General features: G+C 30.9%; 4 protein-coding genes across 5 annotated transcripts; 2 read left to right on the top strand and 2 right to left on the bottom strand.

Moving 5' to 3' along the window:
- Positions 1 to 3,559: 3,559 nt before the first annotated feature.
- On the top strand, positions 3,560 to 4,242 carry LOC128387075 (uncharacterized). The gene has a single exon (XM_053346223.1). It carries the CDS (start codon positions 3,832 to 3,834, stop codon positions 4,207 to 4,209), a length of 378 nt encoding a protein of 125 aa, XP_053202198.1. The 5' UTR covers positions 3,560 to 3,831; the 3' UTR covers positions 4,210 to 4,242.
- Positions 4,243 to 4,307: 65 nt separating this feature from the next.
- Positions 4,308 to 8,397, bottom strand: LOC128387072 (mediator of RNA polymerase II transcription subunit 24-like). The gene is made up of 2 exons (XM_053346218.1): positions 7,756 to 8,397; positions 4,308 to 7,531 (listed from the first exon to the last, which is right to left on the bottom strand). The coding sequence occupies exons 1-2, from the start codon at positions 8,105 to 8,107 to the stop codon at positions 4,386 to 4,388; spliced, it is 3,498 nt and encodes a 1,165-aa protein (XP_053202193.1). The 5' UTR covers positions 8,108 to 8,397; the 3' UTR covers positions 4,308 to 4,385.
- Positions 8,398 to 8,527: 130 nt separating this feature from the next.
- Positions 8,528 to 10,375, top strand: LOC128387074 (cytotoxic granule associated RNA binding protein TIA1-like). The gene has a single exon (XM_053346221.1). It carries the CDS (start codon positions 8,780 to 8,782, stop codon positions 10,145 to 10,147), a length of 1,368 nt encoding a protein of 455 aa, XP_053202196.1. The 5' UTR covers positions 8,528 to 8,779; the 3' UTR covers positions 10,148 to 10,375.
- Positions 10,376 to 10,652: 277 nt separating this feature from the next.
- Positions 10,653 to 25,360, bottom strand: LOC128387070 (A disintegrin and metalloproteinase with thrombospondin motifs 17-like). Of its 2 annotated transcripts, XM_053346217.1 has the most exons (17): positions 24,565 to 24,704; positions 20,733 to 20,910; positions 18,107 to 18,185; positions 17,360 to 17,796; positions 16,922 to 17,075; positions 15,968 to 16,314; positions 15,326 to 15,456; positions 15,104 to 15,262; positions 14,340 to 14,748; positions 13,836 to 14,261; positions 13,618 to 13,741; positions 12,376 to 12,579; positions 12,142 to 12,280; positions 11,903 to 12,078; positions 11,624 to 11,821; positions 11,131 to 11,542; positions 10,653 to 11,058 (listed from the first exon to the last, which is right to left on the bottom strand). In XM_053346217.1, exons 2-17 carry the CDS (start codon positions 20,745 to 20,747, stop codon positions 10,872 to 10,874), a joined length of 3,597 nt encoding a protein of 1,198 aa, XP_053202192.1. In that variant the 5' UTR covers positions 20,748 to 20,910; positions 24,565 to 24,704; the 3' UTR covers positions 10,653 to 10,871. The 2 variants fall into 2 exon arrangements, with proteins under 2 accessions (XP_053202192.1, XP_053202191.1); XM_053346216.1 differs by lacking the exon at positions 20,733 to 20,910 and having other exon boundaries at positions 24,565 to 25,360.
- Positions 25,361 to 25,473: the final 113 nt, after the last annotated feature.

Genomic DNA, 25,473 nt, shown 5'->3' with positions numbered 1-25,473 from the left:
CCACCAATTGTAACATAAATTTCGCGTCTTTTTCCCTTACAATCATCGGAAAATCAATTTAAAAATTAAAAAATTAATTCCAACATGAAAATATCAGTCAAGTTAATCATCGTCATCATCATAAGTATCACAACAACAATCTTATCAAATAGTTTGCAACTTGTTCCGTAAACACAATAATTAATGTTTTCATGTTAATCAAATCCGATTAATAATCGACATGATTGAATAATGATTAACTGATCATATTGATATTATTAATGATGATAATGTCTTATCATCCAGTCAAACATGAAAAACATATTCTCACTTTGATTTTTTTCTCTGTGGATCTCGAACAGCAAAAAAAAAAGTTCTAATGTTTTTTTCCAACTCTCGAACACCTTACACAATGAATCTGAGCATTATCATGCTCTTTCACAAGGTAATAATCTATGGTATTAATAAGATGATGCTTATGATGATAATGATGATAAATATAGAGGTAAATTATGCTTATTACTTACTAACAACTCGCAACCAAATACAACAAATATAAATAAACAAAATGTGACTCAGGTAAGAAAACATTAACTTATAACCTCCATTACTATTATTAGTGAATGTGATTAGTTAACTAACGATCAACATTATCATGATAATATCTTTATAATTGTCATATAAATTAATTAGCTTTCTATCCGTTTTTTATGTTTTCATCACATTTTAGATTTAAAAATTATACTAATCAGCTTTATGTACACACTGATGAATTGTTGCTCGATTGTATGATTTACCTAAATTTCATTGTTGAAATGATTGAAAATTATCAATCAAATGATTACTTTGAAAGGTTTAATTTTAATTAATGAACAATTTAAATTTTCAAACATTTGATTGAATTAATTTACATGAACAGCGCCATCTATTGTGTTTGATTGAAGTTTTTTGATTTAGTTTGTGATGTAAATCAATTAATTAGTTGATTAATTGTCTCTTTCTCTTCCTCTCTGGATTTTTTTTCTTGATTGTAATTGTTGAGTTGAAAGTGAAAATTATTTAATTGCTAACTATAAAAACTAATCACTTTTTTCTTTAATTAACTTTTTTTGTTTAATTGAATTTAGAAAACAAATTATCAAATTAACAGTAATTGATTGTCAATGTTTTTATTAACAATAAAGCTGAATAAACAATTGGTTGGGATTAAATTTTTCGTTGTTCCATTAATAAGTAATTAGAAATGAGAATTTGATAATTCACAATGAAAGGAGAAAAAAAATCAAATTAAATTAAATATTTACAAATGAAATTTAACTTAATATATAAAAAAAAAGCAAATTGATCATCACAATCATTAGTTAATTGTAAGTGAATATTCAAAGTCTAAATAATTAGTTAATTGTAAAGGAAAATTATTATTATGGTGAAATCAAAGTTATTGTCGATTAGTTTGATTGTGATGATCTTAATTGTTAATCAAGTGAGAGAATCAAATTGTTACAGTTTATCCCCATGGTCAACAATTGAAAGTGAATTACAATTAACTGGTGGGAGTCCAGCATTTGAAAATGAGACTGATGATGTGAATCCATCATCAAGTTCAGAGGAATCGGGTGAACATGAAGATATTGATGATAAACATGATGATAATTGTGACGACGATCATCATAATCATGAAGGTAAAAGTAAAAAATAATCAATTTAATTGGACTGATCGAAAGAGGGAAAAGAAAACAACAACAACTAATCAACTTTAATTTAGTTTAATTATGTTCTAATCTAATGTTTACCAACAAATTGTATTCCAAATAAACAACCAAATGTAATAAAGTCCGTTGATTGTTACATGTTTACAATTATTTATTTTTATCCTCTTTTTTATTATCATGATTAACTTTTTATTTGATGTTCGTAATCATCAATGGTTAATGTTTTCATATTCGTGACAAAATTTACTTTCCAATGATCATCGGGATTCTTGTAATTATAAAGACATTTTAATCAAGTATCTAGTGTTTTTCTTCTACGCCATCATCATGTTTATTATTCTTGATTGATTATTCAGTAAGAGATAAATTAAAATTGTTCGCTAGAGTTATTAATTACAACTGACTGGCTCATGGTCAGATTGATCGGGGGGAGGACGGAAAACGTTACTTGATTTTGGTCTTAAATTGTTGCTGAACCAAATTTGGTCATAAAATTTGGACCCATAAGTTGGATCAGTCATTAGTGACACCATTTGACTTTGTACCATTAAATAATATAACAAGGCTGACCGCTCTTCCGCCTCCGGTTTATAATATACATTAAAATCTCCACCGATGATTACACTATCCACCGCGCCGAAAAAAGTTCCCACAGAATCAATTCCACCAGATTTCAATCTTTCAATTGTTGCCCAAAGTGTAGCCAGAAACCAAAACTGGCCGCCTTCAAATTTTTCGGTTTTGTGGAGGTTAATTACTCCAATCCTGTGAAACTGTGCTCCTCGTATAGTTGTGTGGATATTAACCAGGATATCACCACGACCACAATTAAAAGTTTGAACAGGGCCCGTTTTTAATTCTTTGGAAATACAATTAGCGATGAGTAAAGTGAAGGGGAAGAATGGGATGTTACAAAGGTCCTGTAATTAATTATATCCTCTTGCATATTGTCCTGTTGTCCAAATGTTTGATTTATTGCAGAACAATCACTTGGAGACAATTCCTGAAAAAAGTTGATACAAAGGTTACTTTGGTGAAAGTTTTGGTAAACATATTCAAGTGAAGAGTAAAAAAGACGTTTTTTATAAAGATTAAAAGATAAAATAAATAAATCACTCATTTTGATTGGAATTTTTGAATTTAAAAAACGGAATTATTTTGATAGCAGAATAGCTTTTTTATTGAGCGCGCTCATTTTAAACATCGTATTGAGCACAACAACAACAAACAGGAAGCCCGTACTTTTCAATTAATTTATCAATTATTTCATCTCTTTCTTTTTTATTTGTGGCGGTGATCAATTCTGGATTTTTAAGATATTTTTTCACTATTTCCGAATAACCAATGGCGAATGGATGATCTCGGCAATGATAACATGTCAAGCGATCGTCAACTGCATCTTGCGAAGGTGATGGAGGTGATGAGGCGAGATTCAAAGATGCACTGGCTTGAAGAGATGATGGTGAAGAAGAAGTAGAATTTGCTATTTTGACAGTTACATTTGCTTGAATAGATGATGAAGGAGAGTTATCCATGTAAATTGAATATCAAAAGAATTGACCAGCAAAAGAAAGAGATTGATGAAAATTCTCATCAAACAAGTGGCAAAGACAGAGAAAAAGAACAAACGTCAAAGTGCCGGTGACAAAAAGATAAGAATAGAATGTGAGTGAGAATAGAAACGGGAATCAATGCAAACACAAATTTATAAAATAGCGTGAGAAATTAACCGTCATAATTAATTAAATGGGAACAATTAATTAAGAAAAATCACTTTGAATTTGAATTTGAAACAGAAAATCGAGAGAAAAAAGTGCTGCCATCTCGTAGTCGAAGGAACAACTTTTTCGATTCTCTCTTTTCAATTGTCTCAATGCCTGCGCTTTTGGATAAGGTTAAGATTTCTCTCTCAAAAAATCAACAATTGGTTTAATTGACAAAATTGTTTGTGATTTATTTTTTATCAGTCATTATTTATTTAATTTTTTGTTCCATTCTCATCTCCTACCCAGTCTTTCACATGATATTTGTTTACTGTGCACGTTATTCTGCCAATATAAAGAATTGTTTAGATTGAAACATTTAAACATCAACAAAGTGTCTAACCCCACTATACGTGGGTTTTAAGTTCTCAAGCAAAATGGAGGGCTCAAACACCGACAATCACACAAACTTAAACAATAGCAAACAACCTGCCAGCGGTAGCACCGATATACAACCCACTTCCAGTAGTAAACAGTCAACTTCGACAGTGGCCTCAGGAACGGCTAAGAAAAATGCGCAAAAAGATTGGGATAATATAGTTAAAGAGCTTCTTGCGGAGGATGAAGAGGAAAAATCAGCAGATGATCTTTTTAAAGAAATTTATTCTCAGGGAACGGATGAAGTGAGAAGAGCGATGGTCAAGAGCTTTACCGAAAGCGGTGGAACCGTACTGAGTACCAATTGGAATGAAGTGGGCCGAGGACAAACAAGTGTCAAACCACCAAATGGCTGTGAATTTAAAAAGTGGACTTGAATTTTATTAAAAAATTGTCATTTAAATCGAAAATGTTTTATTTGTTTTATCTCACATCGGTTATAAGTATTAACTATTTTAAAAATGAATGAAGAGAGAGAGAGAGAGAGAGAGAGAGAGAGAGAGAGAGAGAGAGAGAGAGAGAGAGAGAGACAATTTAAATACTTTTGCTTGGTTTAAGAGGAACATCTTGGCATATCTACTTTCGCCGTTTTCAATTGGCATAGAGCTCGAGCGACAATTTTTCGAGCCTTAGGTGTTTGTAGATTACTGATAGAGAGTAAAAATTCATATGATAATGATCCAGGCATCATTTTAATTAGTCTCATGATTGCTTGAAAAGGCAAAAATTGTAGTATTTTGTGTGAATCCTGTTTACCACAAAGAATTAGTTGTTCCAAAAAAATGAGAGGGAATAATGTTCGCTGAGAGACGATGGAATCGGAAATGATGGTACTGAATAATCGAAGTAGATCTGCTATTGCTTTAGTCAAAGGTTCGTTTAAAATTCGAGGATCAACAGATTGTTGATTCATGGCATACAAAAATGGTGTGTCTTCAATTTGGATATTTAAAGATCCTGAGGTTTCAAAACGTCTCATCTTATTGGGTCGCTCATTATTGTGATTAATGTTGTTCATCTTATTGGGATCAATTTCCATGGGGACAAACTCCATGAAAACATCTCGCTGATAACCATGTCTCTTAAGACTGATTATTGAATCGGTGGAACGTCTTTCTTCAGATTCTGAGAGAGCAGCAAGAATCGTCATGACAGTTAACTTTGCCAAAGCTGATGCTTTGGGTTCGGTTAGAGCTTCTTGTTTGTTTTCATTTAAAATATAACCAACTAAACCATTGGCGAGTAAAGCGAGTGCACATTGTTCAATGTCCAGATGGAAAAGGCCATAAATTAATCCAACGGCTTTATTCAATTCGGTGGAATGGTCAAACTTGAGCAATAAACGGAGCAACGACTCGACAAACCAGTTTGGTCCACCAACACAAAAAACAGTGTCAACATTATAAACATCTCGCTGGTCAAGCCAGGATCGACTGTGAGCCGAGAGAAAAATATCTTCCAATAATTCCCAAAGAGCTTTATCCGATGTTAATCCATGAGGAATCGCCGATAAAGCGCCTTTACCTTTTGTTTGATTAGTTAGATGCAAATTCCAGAACATTTTCTTGATTATGTTAGACATTAACATTGACCTTTCTGTATAGTAAGTGTTGGTGGGTTCATTAGATGAAGCATTGCCTTCAACCGAACCGGTTGAACTGTTTCCACTTCCGCTACCACTTGCTCCTCCTCCTGTTGCATTGTTATTGTTATTATTATTATTGTTGTTAACAGTATTCCCGCTATTAGATAGATTGTTACTCGATGATCCTGATCCAGTTGTTTCTCGAAAAGATGACGGACTCATAAATTGTTGTATCATAGTCATTGGTTTTATCCTTTCATCATGAGGTAGGGTATTTATGTAGGATGATAACCAGGCAGAAATGACCACAGGAAGACAACACATTTTACTTTTTACATTGTCTAATATCGTTTTCACATTTTCTGTTGTGATGATCCCATGTTCCCAGGCTAAAAGTACTTCTTTGATCGCGGCGGGAGCATTGATGCAAACTTCATGCCATTTAACGAGACTAGTTTTCAATTCGAAATCGGGTGAAGCAAATTGTGAGAGTAGATTGTCTACCTTGATTGGATCACAATTAGAAAGAAGGACATCCGGAGAGCGATATTTACCTCCTTCTGGTAAGAATTGAGCGCACCAAGTTGCAAAGAAAGAATCATTTGTTTCAGAATTTTGAGTAATAAAATCACTTCCATAATTTTGGACAATATGACAAAGCATCAGAAAGGTGATATCGAATAGAAGTGCTCGAGTCTGCGATTGTTTACCACCTTCCCCATTGATCTGTTTGTTTGCTTCGTTGAATTCAATCAATTTAATGGTGAAACTTTTTAAATTTCCATTAGCAGCAGCAGCATTAAGAATAAGTTGAAGCATTTTACTTTTACCGACCATGTGATTGAGAACACCCAAAAGTCCATCCTGATTCTTTGAATAATCATGATCTAATGTTTTAAATATCGATTTTACCGTCGGTTCGGCTTTTAAGATGAGACTGGCACCTTGACCAACAGAATTTGAATTTTGACCAATCATTTTGTCTTTTAATTTATGAGAATCTTTATGTCGCCGGGTCATGATACGATTTTTCTGCTCAGCAGTTAAAATTCTGTGCTTCTGTGATGATGATGTTTCGATTGTGTCTTCGGCTGCACAAAGTTCTTTAGTAAATAAATCAAGACAATCACAATTAGATTTAGAATCTGTCAAGTCAAGTAAAGGTGTGAACATAAGAAGTTTATCCAAGCCCTTTTCAAGTTCAATACTGAGAGTCTTTTTGTCCATTTTGGGTGAATCAAGTTCCACAAATATGAGAGGAACTTTGAGAAATGTGAAAGCTCCCCACTTGAGATCTTCATCTAATTTAAGGTCGGAAGATGCTGAATCAACTAAACCAATGAAACATGAACGAACGATCTCAAGACAGACTTCAGCGTATGGAATATCATTGAATTTAGCAACAAGTGAGATCTGTCTGGCGAAAGCTTTAATTTCATTTGTCGGATATAGAATAGCGTTTATAGCGATGATTGCATTGCAACTTTGAGCGAAAAGACTTGAAGGTGATGAACAATGGATCATTGGACCTTTGGCCAATTCACGGGCAGCGAGAATTTCAGTCGCAACAATGGCTGGATCAAGATTATTCCATTCAGCAGTATTTAAAAATTTAACCATAATATCTGATAACTCTTTAGCATTGGTTAAAGTTGATGGGAGACATGATGATGGACCGGAAGATTGATTTAAAAGTAATTCAACCTTATTTGCTTTGGTGACGAGCTGAGAATAAATTGATTGATCTTCCATCTTTCCAACGTGAAAAAGGGATTTAATAAATGATGAAGTTGAGATGAATGATAAGACATCACAGGATTTTTCCACGATAGAAATGAATTCGTTGAGTTGTGAGTTTGTTCCTGCAATTGAAGCAGCTCCAGATGCACCTAGGGAACCACTTAAAGCGACATATGAACCATGATGACCAAGGTTACCAAATTGATTAGTGTTTTGATTAGAGGCACTTGATTTGAGCTCGGTTATTTTAATTAGTGCATGATGTAGACCCGAAAACAGCCAATGGGCCAAGGCTACAATAGCTTTACAAAGTGATATGCATTCCTCTTCATTCCCATAGCAATTTATCCTTTTCTTTAAATCATTGCATAAATCTGTTGTTTAAATAAAAAAGAGAAGATAAAAAATAACAAACAATTAATATTAGATTAAAATGCCGGTAAAATTGAACAGCAAACATATGATTAACTATCTTTTCCTCCAAAAGGATACAAATCTCGAGATTGGAATCGCTTGACAACCACTATCAGAGAGGGAGAGATATGTTTTCGAGTGGATGATAAATAGTAAGCATGTTAAATAGAAGGATAAATCTCACCTAATAAACATATGATGCATTGTGATTTACTGAATTCTTGATACTTGGAAATAGATGAAAGAACAGCTCCATAAGAAACAACATGTGAACTGATACAATGATTGAGATATGAGATAAACAATGGATTAGGAGCTGGTCCAATGAGTGCTTGAATCAGGATACAATTGGAAAGGTCATAAACATCACCGCTAACCCCACGAGGCAGAACTCGTTTAATGTTGACAGCCCAATCAATTGGGCTCCATCGTTGTCTCCAAGCTTCCAAGAGAAGGGATTTAATGTTACTGGTTTTGGAAGTAGAGACAAAATTTCCACCAATATCCATTGGAGGTAAAACAGGTCCACTAATCATGGAAAAGTTAAATTTCCACCAAGAAAGAGATATCAACAGAGAGAAAGAGAGAAAAGAAAAAAAAATTCAAAAAAATAATTGACCAGCAAAAGAAAGAGATTGATGAAAAATTCTCATCAAACAAGTGGCAAAGACAGAGAAAAAGAACAAACGTCAAAGTGCCGGTGAGACAAAAAGATAAGAATAGAATGTAAGTGAGAATCGAAATGTCAATCAATGTAAACACAAATGTATAAAATAGCGAGAGCAATTAACCGTCATAATTAATTAAACAATTAATCAACAAAAACCACTTTGAATTTGAAACACAAAAAAAATGAAAAAATCGATAGAAAAAAAGTGCTGCCATCTCGTAGTCGAAGGAACAACTTTTTCGATTCTCTCTTTTCAATTGTCTCAATGCCTGCGCTTTTGGCTTGGTTTTCTTGCTGGAGAAGGTTAAGAAAAAATTAACAATTGGTTTAATTGACAAAATTGTTTGTGATTTATTTTTTATCAGTCATTATTTATTTAATTTTTTGTTCCATTCTCATCTCCTACCCAGTCTTTCACATGATATTTGTTTACTGTGCACGTTATTCTGCCAATATAAAGAATTGTTTAGATTGAAACATTTAAACATCAACAAAGTGTCTAACCCCACTATACGTGGGTTTTAAGTTCTCAAGCAAAATGGAGGGCTCAAACACCAACAACCACACAAACTTAAATGAGATGTCGACAGCATCTTTAATAACCCTTGGTAATAATCATCATCTAAATGATTTGCCTCGAACACTTTATGTTGGTAACCTGGATCCACAGGTTAGTGATGAATTGATAGCAGCTTTATTTGGTTCGCTGGGTAAAGTGACCAATGTTAAGATAATCCATGAGCCGGGCAATGATCCATATTGTTTTGTTGAATTTGCGGAACATTCAGCTGCATCCAATGCCCTATTAACAATGAACAAAAGATTGTGTCTTGGTAAAGAATTGAAAGTCAATTGGGCAACTTCTCCAGGAGCCTCAGGACCTAAACAAGATACCAGTAAACATTATCACATTTTTGTTGGTGACTTAAGTCCGGAAATAGAGACACAACAATTGAGGGAGGCTTTTGCTCCTTTTGGTGAGATTTCAGATTGTCGAGTCGTCCGAGATCCTCAATCTCTTAAAAGTAAGGGATATGGATTTGTTTCATTTGTTAAAAAAACCGATGCCGAGACAGCCATTGCCACCATGAATGGACAATGGTTAGGATCACGAGCCATTCGAACCAATTGGGCAACTAGGAAACCACCTACCAGAGGTAGTACCGATATACAGCCAACTTCCAGCAGTAAACATTTATCATTCGACGAAGTTTACCAACAATCAAGTCCATCAAATTGTACCGTGTACTGTGGTGGTATTTTACAAGGTCTCAGTGATGAGCTAATTCAAAAGACTTTCTCACATTTTGGAATGATTCAAGAGATTCGCACCTTCAAGGAGAAAGGTTATGCTTTTATTAAATTTGCTACTAAAGAGGCAGCCGCTTCTGCAATCGTGGCAACCCATAATACCGAAATAGCTGGACAAGCAGTTAAATGTTCTTGGGGCAAAGAGACAGGAGATCCATCAAATCAGGTACCAACAGCTAATGCAGTTGCAGCACAATATACTTATCCTTTTCATCAGATGGGCTACTGGTACGCTCAAGGCTATCCACAAATGCAAGGATCTTTCAATCCAGCCGGTGCCGCTGCTGCAGCCTCAAATCTACAGCCCATTCAAACATACCCCTGTGGTCAATACTATAATGCTCCAACTGGTACCTCAGCGGCAGGTTTTAATGCTGCTGCTGCAGCGGCTGCCGCTGTTGGAATGCAAATGGCTTGGCAAGGAGCTGCAGCAGGAATGCCTGGAGGTGCTGGATCAGCTGCTTCTGCCGCCGGTGGACAACCGCATCACATTGCTGCCGCATCGCATCATCAAAATCCCCTAGGTCAAGGTATCCAACAACAGACAGCTGCTATGATCGGTACTCATTACCCTATGCAGCCTTATCCTAACTGAAAAATCAACCAACACCAACATCAACACCAACACCAACAACAACAGCAACAACAACAACAACACCATCAACAAAAATAATAACCAATTAACAAAAATGAGACAAATAATTGAATCCACTTGAGAATTAATTTGATTACAATTCCCACTAATCAACGTATTATAAAAAAAAATGTTTAACTTAAAACATAAACTTTGATTACATTAAATTACATTTAATCATCATCATAATCATCATCCTCATGTAGTTTACCAACAATCAACAATTATTTGATTACACATTTAAGTTCAAATTGTAAACCAAATCAAATGGTATCTCGATTCAATTCCTCGCTCTCTCGCTCTCTCTCTCTCATTCTTTCTATCTCTCTCTCTCTCTCTCTCTCTCTCTCTTTCTAAACTAATATTCAGTTGAAATATTTTCCATCGAGTTGTTAACTTGATTGATTGTAAACAATTTGTTTCTTCGCATTTTGAAAGAAATCGATTTAATTAAGAAACATTGAAAAAAGGGTTACAATTAATTATTGCTAAATATATAAAATATTTTGACACAACCATTGATTTCAATTACAACGTATATTCATATGAGTCCAGTTAGAAAAAAAAAATTAATTGTTATAACAATTATCATAAATTCAATCAATGTGTGAGTTTAAACAACTTGATAGTTATGATGATGAATAATTGAATTGTTATCAAGTAAAACAATGATCATCGGTTAAAATTAACATGAAGGTAAATTACAAAGTCGCAATGATTTAGGTCTTGTCAATGGTGAACAATAATTAGGTGAAATAATTGAGTAAATTGTGTCCACACCTTCAACTAATTTACGTAAACAAACAACAGTCCGAGTTTGGTATCCATGACCACATGAAGCTGAACATTGACTCCAATCTTCAAATCTCCATCTAAATTAACACACAGAGAAGCAAAATAATTAGTACCACAATTAAGATGAAACTTGTATAATGATCACTTACTCTCCATCACAAGGTTGATTGTTACACGATTCAACTGTATTAATTAGTCTTGGCGGTTTTTTAATCAAATCACAGAAATGATCGGCTACTATTGTATGTCCATTATTACAATGGACACTGAATGTCCGGTTACCCCCACCACAGGGATGAGAGCACGAGGAAACTGAAATGCCCCATGAATACATTTTCATTTCTCTGTTAACGAATCCACTTTGGTTGGACAATTTATTATTCTCAATTTGATTATTGTCATCAAAGATTTTACTATTGCCTGGTTGACCAGAAGAATTTAAATTAACTGGAAAAGTGGAATTAGTGATCTGTAAACTGTTTGATGATCGTCGATGGCGATTAAGAAATTGGTGCTTTCGTCCAAAGAGGATTTTAATATTTTCCACTTTATTAGATTCGCCTGAAGGAAAGAAAAGACAAAGATTAACATTTATTTTCACTAATCCAACGAGTAGAAAAACTTTCCCAGATTTACTCTTACCTTCAATTAAAGGTAAATCATTTTCATCAAACAGGACACACTGACCATTAACACAATAAGCCTTTTTTCCCAAATTAAATCCCAATGAGCACTTTGTGCCCAGAGGGAATTTGCCATCATCGAAAGCGTCCATTTGGTAATGCATATCTTTCCAAACTCTGTCCTGACAGGCGATCACACAACTCGAATGTGGATTATCTGAAATTCAAAGCGGAAAACTGACCTTCAGAATCTTACTTTTTACCATAACTAAAATTGACCATCGGAAATCTAACTCACCAGGTCTTGGAGGTAATTGTCTTCCATTACCGCTCAATAGTGTTGGATATTTGATCTTATACTTGGTACATAAATCATCGGCATATTTGTCCACCGGTTTAATTGATCTCTTTGGACAAGCGACATCAGAACTAGAACATAATTGGAATGAATCTTTTTTCCTATGGCAAAATCCACTGAAAGAGATAAATTGTTATTAATTAATTTTCATTTTTCTTAACTCTTTGCAATTAACTTACAATGGGTTACACTCTTTGGTTACTAATCTTAATCCTCGACTTCCCGATAAACAAGGATAACGACAACTACTGGTACCAATCCATGGGCCTGAATATATGTTCCAGAAATCGGTTGATTCCTCTTGATTTGTCTTATCAACTTTTACAATAAATCGACAATTAAAGTTTAATAATCAATACATGTATTAATCTGTTTGAAATCAACTCTTTGTAATTTATTATTTTCATATTTACCTGATATTTTTGAACAAGGTTCAATGTCAGATGAATCTAATGATTTACCTGAGCAATCAAAAGATTTACATTCACCATTGAAACAAAATTGATTAGTTAATTGTGATTCACTTGATCCACAAGGTGACCCATCAGGTACTTTCCATCCGTGAGTGATTAATCCTCCACCTCGTTTGTGACACCAAACATAGCAGGAATGAGTATCTGTGATTAAGTTAATTGTTGTTTAAAAACAAAATCGAGAAAATTAATTATAATTCTTAGATTAACTAATCAGCAATAAAAACTAATCATGACCAGTAGTAGTTGTAATAGTTAAGGGAAACGATCAATGATTTAATCTTATTTATATCACAATTAAGTCAATTGATTACAGTTAATTTGCAATTCATTTTTGATTTGTTTATCTATTAGAAAAAAAGTTAATTGTTCCTTATCCATTCAATCATATAACTAATTTATAATAAATCAATTGATAATCTAGCTTAGATTAGTGATCGTGAGTAAATTAACCTTGACATGGTTAACAACAATTAGCCTTAAGGGTGATTATCATATTGGATTTGAATTAAATCAAAGGAAACACCTTGAAGATTAAGTTTTTTTTAAATCGTAGTAATAACAATGAAAAATAGAAATCAATTAATACCTATGCAAATGAGCAATTAATTGTTAACGATTAAGATTAGTAATGATCGTGTTGAACAATTGAACGCAATTTTTGTTAAATTGTCATCCTATTATTGTAATATTAACAATTTGTTTGTGTTGAAAACATATGATGATCATTGAGTAGTGACCAGGCCAAGTTTTAATGGCAATTTAAATATCAAACAATTTAAAATGGTTAAATTAATTCACCAACCATTTAACCTAATTGTTAACGACAACAGAAACAAAAAATATATCAACTCTCACTAAATTATCATTATTAAATGTGATAAATGATATTTAATTATGTGATAACTTGACTTAGCAATAAGTTATCACACTCAAACAATCAGATTGTTGTTAATTTAACAAAATCAATTGTAATTGATTGTATCAATATTTTAATTCTTAACGTTTATGTAATAATATATTTGTTTATTTACTAATAAACTTAATACGGATAATATGATACGGATATTATAAACTAATTGTTTCCCTTTGAAGTAAACAAATTGTTTTGATTTTACGTTTCTTAACCTTCAATTCATGTATTAGTTAATTGTTGATCAACTGTTAACTAAATTAACTTACACCCATATCCTGGGAATTGAGTCCCAAGCGGTTTAATCATCGGGTCTCGTTGTGAAGCTGATGTGCAAATTTGTTGAACGTAATTTTCAATTTCCATTATTTTATGAGGTTGTGAACGACATTGCTGTTGATTAAAGAGATAAAAAAGTGAAACAATTAGCAATTAATCTGATTATAAACAATGAGAAGCTAAATAGTTGATGATAAATTGACCGTACATGAGATGCATCACAAATTTTGAGTCTTCTATCAATTCCTGTACATGAAATTGTTTCATTGATTTTCTGAGATGATGTTGATTCAATTGACGGTGATTTTGATTCAATTGTTGTCAAATTTAATGATGATTCTGTAATTGATGATGTTGGTGTTGGTAATGGCGGAGGTGGTTCTGATGAAGGAACATTACAAGTTCTGATGGAGACCATAACACCGAACGGTTTTAAGTGACCTTTTACAACACAATCGGATGAACATTGAGTATAACTTGACCAGTCGGACCAAAGTTGGACTTTAGGTTCATCTTTGAGAAAAGTTTCTGGGGCGGGAATGGTGGTGATCATATTTGAATTGCTGTAGATTATTTTACTTTCAGCTGTTTCGATTGAATTTACTCGAGTGATACATTTACCCTCACGGCACCACTGGTGAAATAAATCAATGAGAAAATGATATTTAATTCAGTATAATTAACTTTGATTCTGTAGTAAAATAATACAAACCTTATCTTCACCACAATTTGTACCTTCCAGTGCTGGGTGAGCATAAAGGGCGACAACATTTCGAGCGGTTCCGGTGTCACATCGAAGTGATCGACAAACATCTGATTCGGGTTGAACAAGAGATCGACGACTATCAGAACCAAAACGTAGGACACATTGTTGATTAGCATCGAACAATTGTCCAGGTAATTTGGTTGATTCGGGTTGCGAGGAAAAGGAACTTAAAATGTTAACACTCGAAGTCGGTGTTAGAACACACGAGGCTTGAGGCTGTTCGATAAACTTTTCTAGATATTCTCGACTGCATGATGACCACGACGTTTTACCAGCACCCAAAGTAGGTGACATGATGAAATTATCATGATCACATAAATTACCATCCTGATTTCCATCATGCTCCATTCCTAAGCTAAATATACATTGAGAAGGTTAATGAAAATAAAAAAAAAATGTAAATACTAGTTATTGATGTGAATGGAAATTAAAGAAAACATTTAATTGTTAAAGAAAATCTGAAATCTTTTCACTCTCTAATTACACAATTAATTAGGCTAAATGAAAGATTGATGAATAAATAGTGACCAAAGTTAAGAGTTAATTACAAAGTAAAAGTAAATTAATTAGGTGATTAACTTGAGCAAAACTTTTGTTCTAATTTTTTTTGGTTTAATTGAAAATTATTATGAGTTGATTAAAGTTTTGCTCATCACTCTCACATTTAGTTAATTGTTAACTTTCTTGGTGGCCTGATAATGATTAGTTACCTGTGTCCCATTTCATGTCCAGCGACCAGAACAGTTTGGAAACTGGTCCCTTCACTAATTGTGCAGCTATTAAGTGAATTACACATCCCACTGACCGGTGCAAGTCCAACAACATGACGCTTTTTCCTTCCCTGATTGTCAATAACGTACATGTTGATTCTGTTGATTAAAGTGAACATTTGATTAGATATCAATCTATCAAAATAATAATTAACTAATTACCCAGATAATAGTAACGCATGATCCCAACGAGACTTTGATTCACCATTTTGGTTGTTGATTGTCCGCTTATTGTGTTGCCACACACAGAAATTAGTTAAATAAGTGTCAATATTATCCGATGAAATTAAATCCTGTGAAAAATTAAGTTAATAACAATTAAAATTATTTGCTTTTAGATACAAAAACATTTTGAATTAAATGTACAGTTGCAATCACTACGCAACGATTTCAAGGTGATAGCAATTCATCAAGCTGAAAAAAACCGGTAATTGTCAATTAATTGTTGTTGATTGTGAGGATTAGTATCAACCTAATTGATCACCATAAAGGGAAGGTGAATAAACCATTGGTTAATTCATGAATGGTTTTATCAAACAATCAAGAAATAAAAAAACATCAGAGGATAAAAAAAGAGTCAGTCAATTGATGAAAAACTTTGTTGTTAACAATCAAAATGAAAGGAGAATATGAAAGAGAATCAGTTGATTATGGTGATCATCAACATGATAATTCAGAGAAATAAAAAAAAATGAATGAAATTGAAAAGAATCAGGAAAAAAAGGATCAATGACCAAAGAGACAAAGAAGAAAAAAGTTGCCGATAAAATGGTTACAGTTAAATCAACGAATTGTATTAATTACCTTGGGCTGAGTTTTTAGGATATCGAGAAGGACGATTGAAATATTAACAGAGATTCCAAGTGATGGTTGTCTAAATAATAATTGAACTGCATTCATGATGGTCAAGACATAAGTGACCACTTGATGTTCAGTGTCACCGGGAAAAGTTTTTTGCATCATCGAGTATAAAGTTTCATCAATGAAAACTGCAGTTTCCACTGTGATTCCGGTGATTTTGTCTTTTGTTGATCGACGAGTACGATTATGATTATCAGCTGATGATAATGGTGGCAATTGAGATGGTAAGGGTGGGGTTAAAGGTGGGCTGTAATTTGTAAATGAATTTAAAGTAATTGGAACTCGTTTTCCTGATTAATAGAGAAAGAGAAAAAAAATTGATTATCATTCGTTGAATTGTTTTAGGAAAACGAACACAATTTAACCTGAAAAAATGTATAGCATTTTTTCAATTTTGTCAACACTATGTTTCAATGTCCAGTTACTTTTGAACTGACCAACATATGAAAGTTTCTTGTTGATAAATTGATTGTTAATTCATTAAATTGAATGTCTATCTTTGTTATTGTTTTCTGATTGTTCCGTTTTTTTAATAATGACTACTGTTTGTTGCGTGATTGTGATTGTTGTTGATGTTGTTGTTGTTGTACTATTCAACTCTCATGTTTAACAGGCTTTGAAATGATTAAAAATGAAACTGACCATAAGAGTATTATAAGTTCAAGTGCATGTTAGTTAAATTTAATTGCTTGGTCAATTACGTTGAATATAAGTGATTATAATAATGTTAATCAACGTAACGTTTGTTTTGTCCAACTGGTTGAAAGTTTTATATTTTTAAATCTGGTCAGTAAACTTGAAATTTAATTGTTCCTCATGATGCTGATTTGCAGTTAATTTATTGTCATTCTCAGGTAGTATTAATAATTAAATGGATAAGGTAGATTAGTTAATTACCTGAATGTGGACAATGATAATCATCCAGTGCTCCTTTTTTAACGACTATATGAGCTTGAGAATCAAATAAATTATTAAATCGTGGATGAGAAGCTAATCCCGGTGGAATCGGATTTATCACATAAATACCAGAATTTGTCTCAATTAATCCTCTCTGTAAATCAATTAGCAAATTGAGATAATCCAGTAATTAGCAAGAAATAATCAGAATAAGGAAAGAAAATGAAAAAATAGTAAAAAGGAAAATTAAAATGATAATCAACCTTGATAATCAATTGATCATTTGTAAATCTACAATCAAACAACAATCAGAAACTGTTGTAATTGTTTTTGATGGTTGATTAACTTATTACAATTTAAGGAAAAAACTAATTAGCAATTGAAGAAACAAAAAAAAATGAAAAAGTGATTAACTTTTAATTGTAACAATTTACTTACCAATCCATCACATAATGATAAGGCAACACTACTATTTAAATGGTTGAGGCAAACTCCTTGATAGAAACAATCAGCTTCTTGTATGGTGAGATCATTGAATTGATTAAAATTAATATAATTATTATTGGAATCAACAAATTGTTCCTTAATTGTGAAATGAGGTGAAATTAGGTGATTATTACGTTCCAATAGTAGATTAAATGTTTCATTGAAAACGTTAAACTGTATATCAAGTTTATCGGGCAACTTTGAATAGGAATTAATTGTTTCATTAAATGACTTTGGTATTGATGATGAAGATGAAGATGATTTAAATTGATTATATTTAGATGATAATCTTGAAGTATCACGTTTAACCAATTTCCTATTTGATGGTAATAATAATGGTTCAGATCCAGTAAATATCTTTGAAGATTCAACAATTTGAAAATCATTATCTAAATCAAGTAGATGATTAAAAAAAACAAGGTAGGTAGTTGATTAGTTGATTGTTATTAAAAATTTAATAAGGTGTTACAATAGGTTAATATTAACGGAATGGAAATTTAAATTGTTGACAATTTAAATTGCAAGTCGGAAGTGTTATTGTCCAATCATCAACTTTTGATTAATATAGTTGATCGTTGATTGTTTTAGGAAACTTAATTTAATTGATTGATCTTTTTTAAAAATCAATTCCTATGTTAGTGGGTTGGGTTGATTGTTGTTTACAAATTAACATGATGATTAGTTAATTTAAAAACGTACCTTGATTGTTTCCATTAAGAAAGAGTAATCTTTCCGATTCTGACATAGCTTGATGAACCCAGTTGATTCCATCTTTTAACTGTTAACAATTAAGAATAATAATTTTACAATTGATCAATTTTTTTCTCATTTAATTGGAGGTAAAGTTTAAATTGTAATTATAATCATCTAGGTGAGATTGACAATATCAACAACAGTTGATTGTAGTTCATGAAATGATTAGTTAATTGTGATTCAATTTTTCTTATATTTTTTTTATCAATTATCAATCAATAATCATATCATATTACAGGTAATTTATCATTAAATTGTTGTAGCAAATTAAATTAAAAGTATCAATAGCAGATTAGCGGGATGTAAATTGATTAACAATCAACTAACTAATCATTAACATGATTGATAAAAAAGAAACAGAGTTTAATTGTTAGGGTTAATTGTAATAATAATAGTATAGTTGCTATCATCATTTGATGAGATAATATTAATAGGAAATGATAATTAACCAAGATAATTTAAATTATCATTTTTGATTTGATCGAATCAACCTACAACAATTTAACGGAAGCACCTTAATATGAACCAGGAATGGGATAAGATGTTAATTGTTCACAATTGAAGTAAATTGTTAATGTTGGTTAACCAAAAAGATAATCAAATACAAATACACACACCCAATTAAATGTCAATGTTGGTGAGTGGTGATGATAGTGATTAATAAATTGAGTTTAAATTGAGTTTCCTGTGAATTGTGAATAACAGTAAAACCATGAAGAAGATGATTGAGATTGTGTATCAACACAACAACAATTAAAAACATTGATTAATTTAAATTGTGTTTCAGGTGATGGATTAGAGGGTGAGAATTGCTATAATCTTCCTTATTTACACCATAATAAAAGGGTGTCAACAATCTGTAAATTATTGTTGATTAAATTGTTGTGTCTTTTTAATTGTTTACAACTTTTTTGTTCTTGTCAAAGTGAGTTTGTTAATTGTGTCACATTGAAGTTTAAATGATCAATATTTTTGATTCATAAAATTAAACCAATTCCAGTATCTTTAGGTTTGGTATATGAAAAGAAATCAATGAGTTACAATTTCAATGAGAAAAAAATATTTTCGCAATTAAAATTGAGGATAAATCTCAACAGTAATCAAATTGATTGTCTTGAGACGATCAGCAATCAACAACAATTTGTTAAAAGGAATCACTGAAAATCAAGGTTAACCCAGTACAGAAACAATTGATAAATTGTCACAACCTTGAAAGTTAATTAAACAATCAAAAAATTAACAAAAAACTTAATGACAACAATTGATTGTTATTCATCTTTGATTAAATATTTTTATCGTTATAATTATTGATTCAGTTTAAACTCGGAAGTTGTTTAAATTTATATAAATTGTTAATCAACTTTATGATTTTAGAATCAATTTCATTTTTTGAGTGATAGATTAACAGTAAAAACGTTAATTCATTCACAATTTCAATTCCTTAATTGTACCTTCCTTGGTTAATCATCATTCCAATCACTTTCTACCTTATATCCTCCCACTTTACCCTTAATTACAATTACACCTTGTGAGAAAATGATTTGCAATTAATGTTTGATCAACTTTCATTGATCATTTTACAGGTAGAGTAAAAAAAATCAGGTTGATTGTAAATAGAAAGTTAAATCAATGGATTTGAATCATTTAAGTGAGTAAGTTGATTAGTGATTTAAATGAATGGGAAGAGAAAGTCAAATGTAAAAAAAAGGTAAGTAGATTTTTTTTGCATATTGATGATTTGAATATGTTATCACAATTTAGATAATTAACTAATCATCATCATCACGAATCATAATTTTACCTCAATCAAATTAAACAAAACTATTGTGGTAATTATAACTTATTAACAGTTGATGGCGATTGTTGATGAATCTGATTGTCATCTTTTCTCATTAAAAACAAATCATCTTGGGACTTGTTTGTTATTCTGCTTAATTGTTGCAATTAGGGTGAATTGTTGAAAGGAAATAATTGTTGTAAACTGGATTGCGAGAGAAGATCAATTCTGTTAATTGTTATACAAATTGTTTGTGAATTGATGATAATATACAAGTTAATGGAGTTTGATGAAATTGATGACCGGAAGAAGATCAATATGATTAGTGAGATAATCTTTCAAAAACTGGATTAGTTATCAAGTAACTAATACACATAGTAGTTTCAATCTTAAAATCCTTTTGTCAATTTATACAATAAGAGGTGATCCTTAATTGTGATGATGATTACATGTAGTGATTATCGTGTGTGTGTGTGTGGCTTATGTAATTATAACAATAAGAGTTAATTAGAGGAAAAATAATCAAAAGATCAAGATGTTAATGAAGATAATTTTATCATCATTCCCAATAAGTGAAAGGTAAAAAAGTAAACCTCACGAATTAACTCAATGGTTCATTTTACTTTTTCTTAATCACAATCATCATCATCATGGACCAGAATCGTATAATCAAACAATCAATTGGCCAAAATTGATCTTGATTAATGACAGTTAGTTTCAAGTCTCAAGTGTATTCAAGTATTTAACCACTTTGACGCCTCTCACGATTACAATTAACACGTTGATTCATCTTACCATAATCACCATCATGGATGAGCATCATCATCATGGCTACTATAACATGACCAAATCTTTTCACCGCCAACAGTAATAATCCCTTTCATGAATATACAATCACCATCACCACACCAAGAAAACTTGTTCCAATACTTGAATAACTTGTATAATAATCGTATGGAACTGACCACTTTCACTATGAGATGTTGATCACGAGGAAAACGCCGATAGTTGAAAAATCAGGTTGAAATCAGAAAAAAAGTAAATAAAACAATTAAAATGAAAACACTTTCATCATCAACTTACTGGTCAATCACCCAACAAGTAGAGGTGAGAAAGTATCATCATTATTATTATCAATAAATGATCAATAATTAATAATCAAATTAGATTTGATTATTTGAAAGTGAAAGAGACTGGTCAATATTGAGAGACTTGACTGGACATTTGATTAAAGGTAAAAAATTATACAATGAGTTTACAAACAATTGGACAGTAAGAGAAAAAAAAATTAACAAAAGAAATTAAATTAAATCAATGTTGTCGATTACAATCAACTATTAAATTACATAATTAAGTGTTTAATAGTTGTCGACATGACCCTAATATAATAACACTTTTGGGTGGAGATACAGATTAATACAAAATGTGAAGAAAAAGTTACCTTGGTAATGGATAAGAAAGAAATTAATTTACTAAATTGTTGTTCTAATTGTTTGTATTATTATTGTATATTAATTGTGAATTTAGGTAAACACATAAGAAAAATAAATTAACAATTAATTAGAAAATGAATAATGAAAAGAAAGTCATTGTATCTCTTGAATTCATCAATATTGTCATATCTTCCCAAGGAATGGAGATTTCTAATTGTCAAAGTTTTTCTCATTTTTTGTTAACCATTTAATTAATCAAACAATTAAAAGGTAAAATATACATTTTGATTACATATCCCTTATCATTATCTTTAGACCAGATAATTAACTGTCAAACAAAGGGTAATATGACAGGTAATTGACAATGAACTTGATCACAATCAATGATACACAAAAGAAAGCAAATCATAAATGACAATCAAAAAATTAACCATTAGAATAATAGTTTTAATTGCTTCTAAAAGCTACAAATTTCGTATCAATGTAAATCATCAACAATTAGGTAATCAAGGTTACCATAATCCAGGTATATTAAAGTGATAATGGTGGTTGATTTTAATCAAAAACAATTAATGATTGTAAAAGCATAAACAATTTAAGGTTAAAAGGTTGTTAAATTGTTAATAGTAATACGTTATGTGTATTTTAATATTAAAAATTAAATTTGATTGTAATTGTGTTTCTCATTTTGTTGTTTCGTTTGATTGTTAATTTGTTGGGAGTAATCATCAGCAATAAATTTAAGTAGAAAGTGATTAGTTAATCTATCACGAAATTAAGTTAATCCAAACTTTCAATTAACAATTTAATTCTTAGTTTCAAATTGATTAACAAAAAAGTAGGTATGATTTAATTTTTCCCTTGAAAACAATCAAATTGTATTAATATTGATTGTCACTGTTAACATTTTAATTGTTGACATTGATTTGGTCAAGAAATCACTGATTAGGTTAATTAACTGTGATTGTGGATAAGATTTATTATTTGTATTCCTCTTGTCGAGTATCTTCATTGTTAATACTGTTGATAAAATTCTGAATTAAACTAATCAACTTTTTCTTTCTTTAACAATCTAATCAACTTGTGAAAAACTATCAGCTTAATAGTCACAATTAAATAGTGAAACATCAGCAACAATTAACAGTTAATTATTTTCCTTTCACTTTAAATTATAGCAGAATTAATGCTTCACACCTAATCAAATTAATCAACTTAACAGTTAATTGTATCGATTTTGTAAACAATTTACTAATCCAACCCTTGATTATGTAAAGTGATCACAATTAAAATATTAACCTTGTACTGTTTTTTTGAATACATTTTTTCAATTAAACAAAAACTGTTGAAAGTAATTGTAGTTAATAATTAATTAATTGTAACACACTCTAAGTTGATTGCTGATAATACATTGGTCTTTCATTTTGGATGCTGATTGTTGTTTAGAAACTAATTTGAAACAATAAAAAAAGGATCAACAATGTTTGGTATAATATAAGTGGGATCAATTTGATATTAGTTAATTAAATTTTATTAATTGTTGTTACATTGATTGTAACGATTTATAAAAGGATCATGATTAATAAAAATGATGATGTAAACATAATTGAATAAATTATCAACTGATTACTACAATCAACCACCATACAATTTAAGTGGATTTAAAGTTTAATGTCAAGGCCTAATGGTTTAACTTAACTGATTAACTGATTAATATGCTGGTTAATTAATAATAAATTAGTTGAACAATCAAAAAGTTGAATTCAGAAGATTGATAAGTTCTGAGACTGAAACTTCAATCGACTGAATTAAAGTGATAAAAAGATTGAAATTAATAACAAAGGTACAAGTTCGATAACTTGAACTGAGATTTTAGAACGAAACTTTTTTCGAACTTTACTTTTAATTTTGTTCGAAACAAAAATAAATCGATTGATTCTTCCAATCACTTGAAATTGACCAGAGCTGGACAGTAATCAATAATTACGATTCAATATTAAGCTTCAATTGATTGATTTAGAATCTAAATTGTTTATTAATAAACAATTTTGATAACTGGACAATGTTAGAACTTTTTTTTTCTAATCATTTTATATTTTTGAATAAATTGTTAAGGAAATTGTAGATTGTAAATGGTAACAATAATAATAAATTGTTAACAGATAACAATTTACCAATTGAATTAAAAATAGCAATAGGTAATTGGTAATCAAATCAATCATTGAATTAATCAGTTGAATGTATGTGTTTTGATACAAGACAGATGATTACAAAATGATAATCAATTGATTGTTGGGATTGTTATCATTTAATTGTTGATCATTATTATGATAATTATTATTATTATCAGATTTTGAGGATGAGATCAACAATTAATTAAATTGGATAAGAATTAAGAGGAAAAATTAGCTGGAAAAAGGAACAAAAAATCAATCACTTGTTAATCATCTCGTAGGAACAATATTGTTATTATTGTGATTAAATCGATTCGTAGGAGTAGATTAGTTGATTAAGAAGATTATCTTAATTCGCAAGGTTATCTGGTCATGATTAAGGTAAGAATCTATTAATTTAAATCGATTTCTTTATATTATTTTATGATCTGATCCAGTTAATTCATATTCATTTAGCTGAAAAGAGATCAACAGGAATTGATCATCATCATTAGTTGATTGTAGATCAAACGTGATCGAAAAAAATTGTCAAGGATCTTATTTAATCAAATCAACAAATTGTTACTTTGGTTAGTTAATTGTTGCTCTTTTTTTTTCTTTAGCACTTTGATGATTTAATTTTTTTTCTGTCTCATTTAGTTAGACTAATTTACTTTGCTTTTGATTACTTTCGCGATTTGAATGATACTTTCGAGAATCAAATTGAAACAATTAAGGGCTCCTAATTTGGTTGTTAACTATTTGATTGTTGTTGTTTGTTTATTAACACATTAACCTGATTGCATTTTGTTTGTTTGTTTATTAGTTGATTTATTTGTTTTAAATCGGAAAGAGGGAATTGGTTAAGTTAATTATGGATTAATGAAACAAAAGTGAAACAAATCAAATTAAGATTACCACTTGTTGATTGTTAGTCAATGACAATTGTGATGCTAATGATCACCAAGAATACAATTTACTTTTCACAACAATTAACGAGTAATTTGAAAGGATAAACAAATAGGATAAGTGATTCTTTCTTACCTTTGATTGAATATTTCCTGAGGTGAAAGGCCAACTGATTGAGGTGATTAGTAGAAGGAAATAAATTGATGATTTATTTTGAACACAAATTGTTGTTGGGTAGAAAATTTGTAGCATAATTGATTAAAAAGGGTTAAAAAAATCAGGCACAATTTAGAGTCACTCATTTAACCGAACACTTAATTAATCCAACATAGAGAAATTAAAAAAAAAATGAAACAACAATAAAATTAACCAAACAGATTTTAAGGCAATCGGCAATGGAGAAAAGTGAAACAGTTAATTGTCACCATCAAACTGATTAATCATAAATTATGGAGAAAAAGATCACTAATTAGAGATGAGAAACAATTAATAACACAGAGAAAATCGGTCACCATAATTGACAAATGGAAAAGAGAATAGAACAAAAAAAGAATCTAAAATCCAAAATGGTTTCCAGTGGTAGAGAAACGATGATGACAAAGTTCATTTGTCAATATGAGAAAACTGATTAATATTATTAACCAGTTAATAGAAAAAGTTTAATTGTTAACAGTGATTGTGATTAACGTTAATTGTCACCGAGAAGTGAATGACACTCACAGGGAATATTAATCATGATTAAGAATTGGAACTAAATGAAAATCATGGAAGTTTAATCATCGAATGATCTTTAAGAATAAAAGAAAATTTCTTAACGGACAAAGAGAGAGAAGGAGAGAGAGAGCGATAGTTCATTCGACTCACTTTTTGTTGTTTATCTTTTTCTTTTTCTCTCTCTCCCTTTCCCTCTCTTTTTCTTCATCTCCCATTTTTCATCTTCCTCATCATCATCATCATCATCTCTTTCTCTCTTTCTTTCTTTCTTTCTAATTGTATGGAAATTGTTTTCTCACTAAATGTTGATCATTTTGATACAATTTTTAA

This window comes from Panonychus citri, unplaced genomic scaffold (genome assembly GCF_014898815.1).
Source record: "Panonychus citri isolate SS breed McGregor unplaced genomic scaffold, ASM1489881v1 Contig00077, whole genome shotgun sequence".
NCBI classification, from domain to species: Eukaryota; Metazoa; Arthropoda; class Arachnida; order Trombidiformes; family Tetranychidae; genus Panonychus; species Panonychus citri.
This window is presented reverse-complemented; position numbering and strand designations above follow the sequence as displayed.

Coding starts and splice junctions, on each gene's coding strand:
- LOC128387075 (XM_053346223.1), top strand. CDS start 3,832: ATGGAGGGCTCAAACACCGACAATCACACAAACTTAAACAATAGCAAA.
- LOC128387072 (XM_053346218.1), bottom strand. CDS start 8,107: ATGATTAGTGGACCTGTTTTACCTCCAATGGATATTGGTGGAAATTTT. Junction 7,532..7,755: donor ATGCATCATATGTTTATTAG/GTGAGATTTATC, acceptor TTTAAACAACAG/ATTTATGCAATGATTTAAAG.
- LOC128387074 (XM_053346221.1), top strand. CDS start 8,780: ATGGAGGGCTCAAACACCAACAACCACACAAACTTAAATGAGATGTCG.
- LOC128387070 (XM_053346216.1), bottom strand. CDS start 24,681: ATGCTACAAATTTTCTACCCAACAACAATTTGTGTTCAAAATAAATCA. Junction 18,186..24,564: donor CAGGAAATATTCAATCAAAG/GTAAGAAAGAAT, acceptor AATTGTTAACAG/TTAAAAGATGGAATCAACTG. Junction 12,580..13,617: donor TCAATTCCCAGGATATGGGT/GTAAGTTAATTT, acceptor ACTTAATCACAG/ATACTCATTCCTGCTATGTT.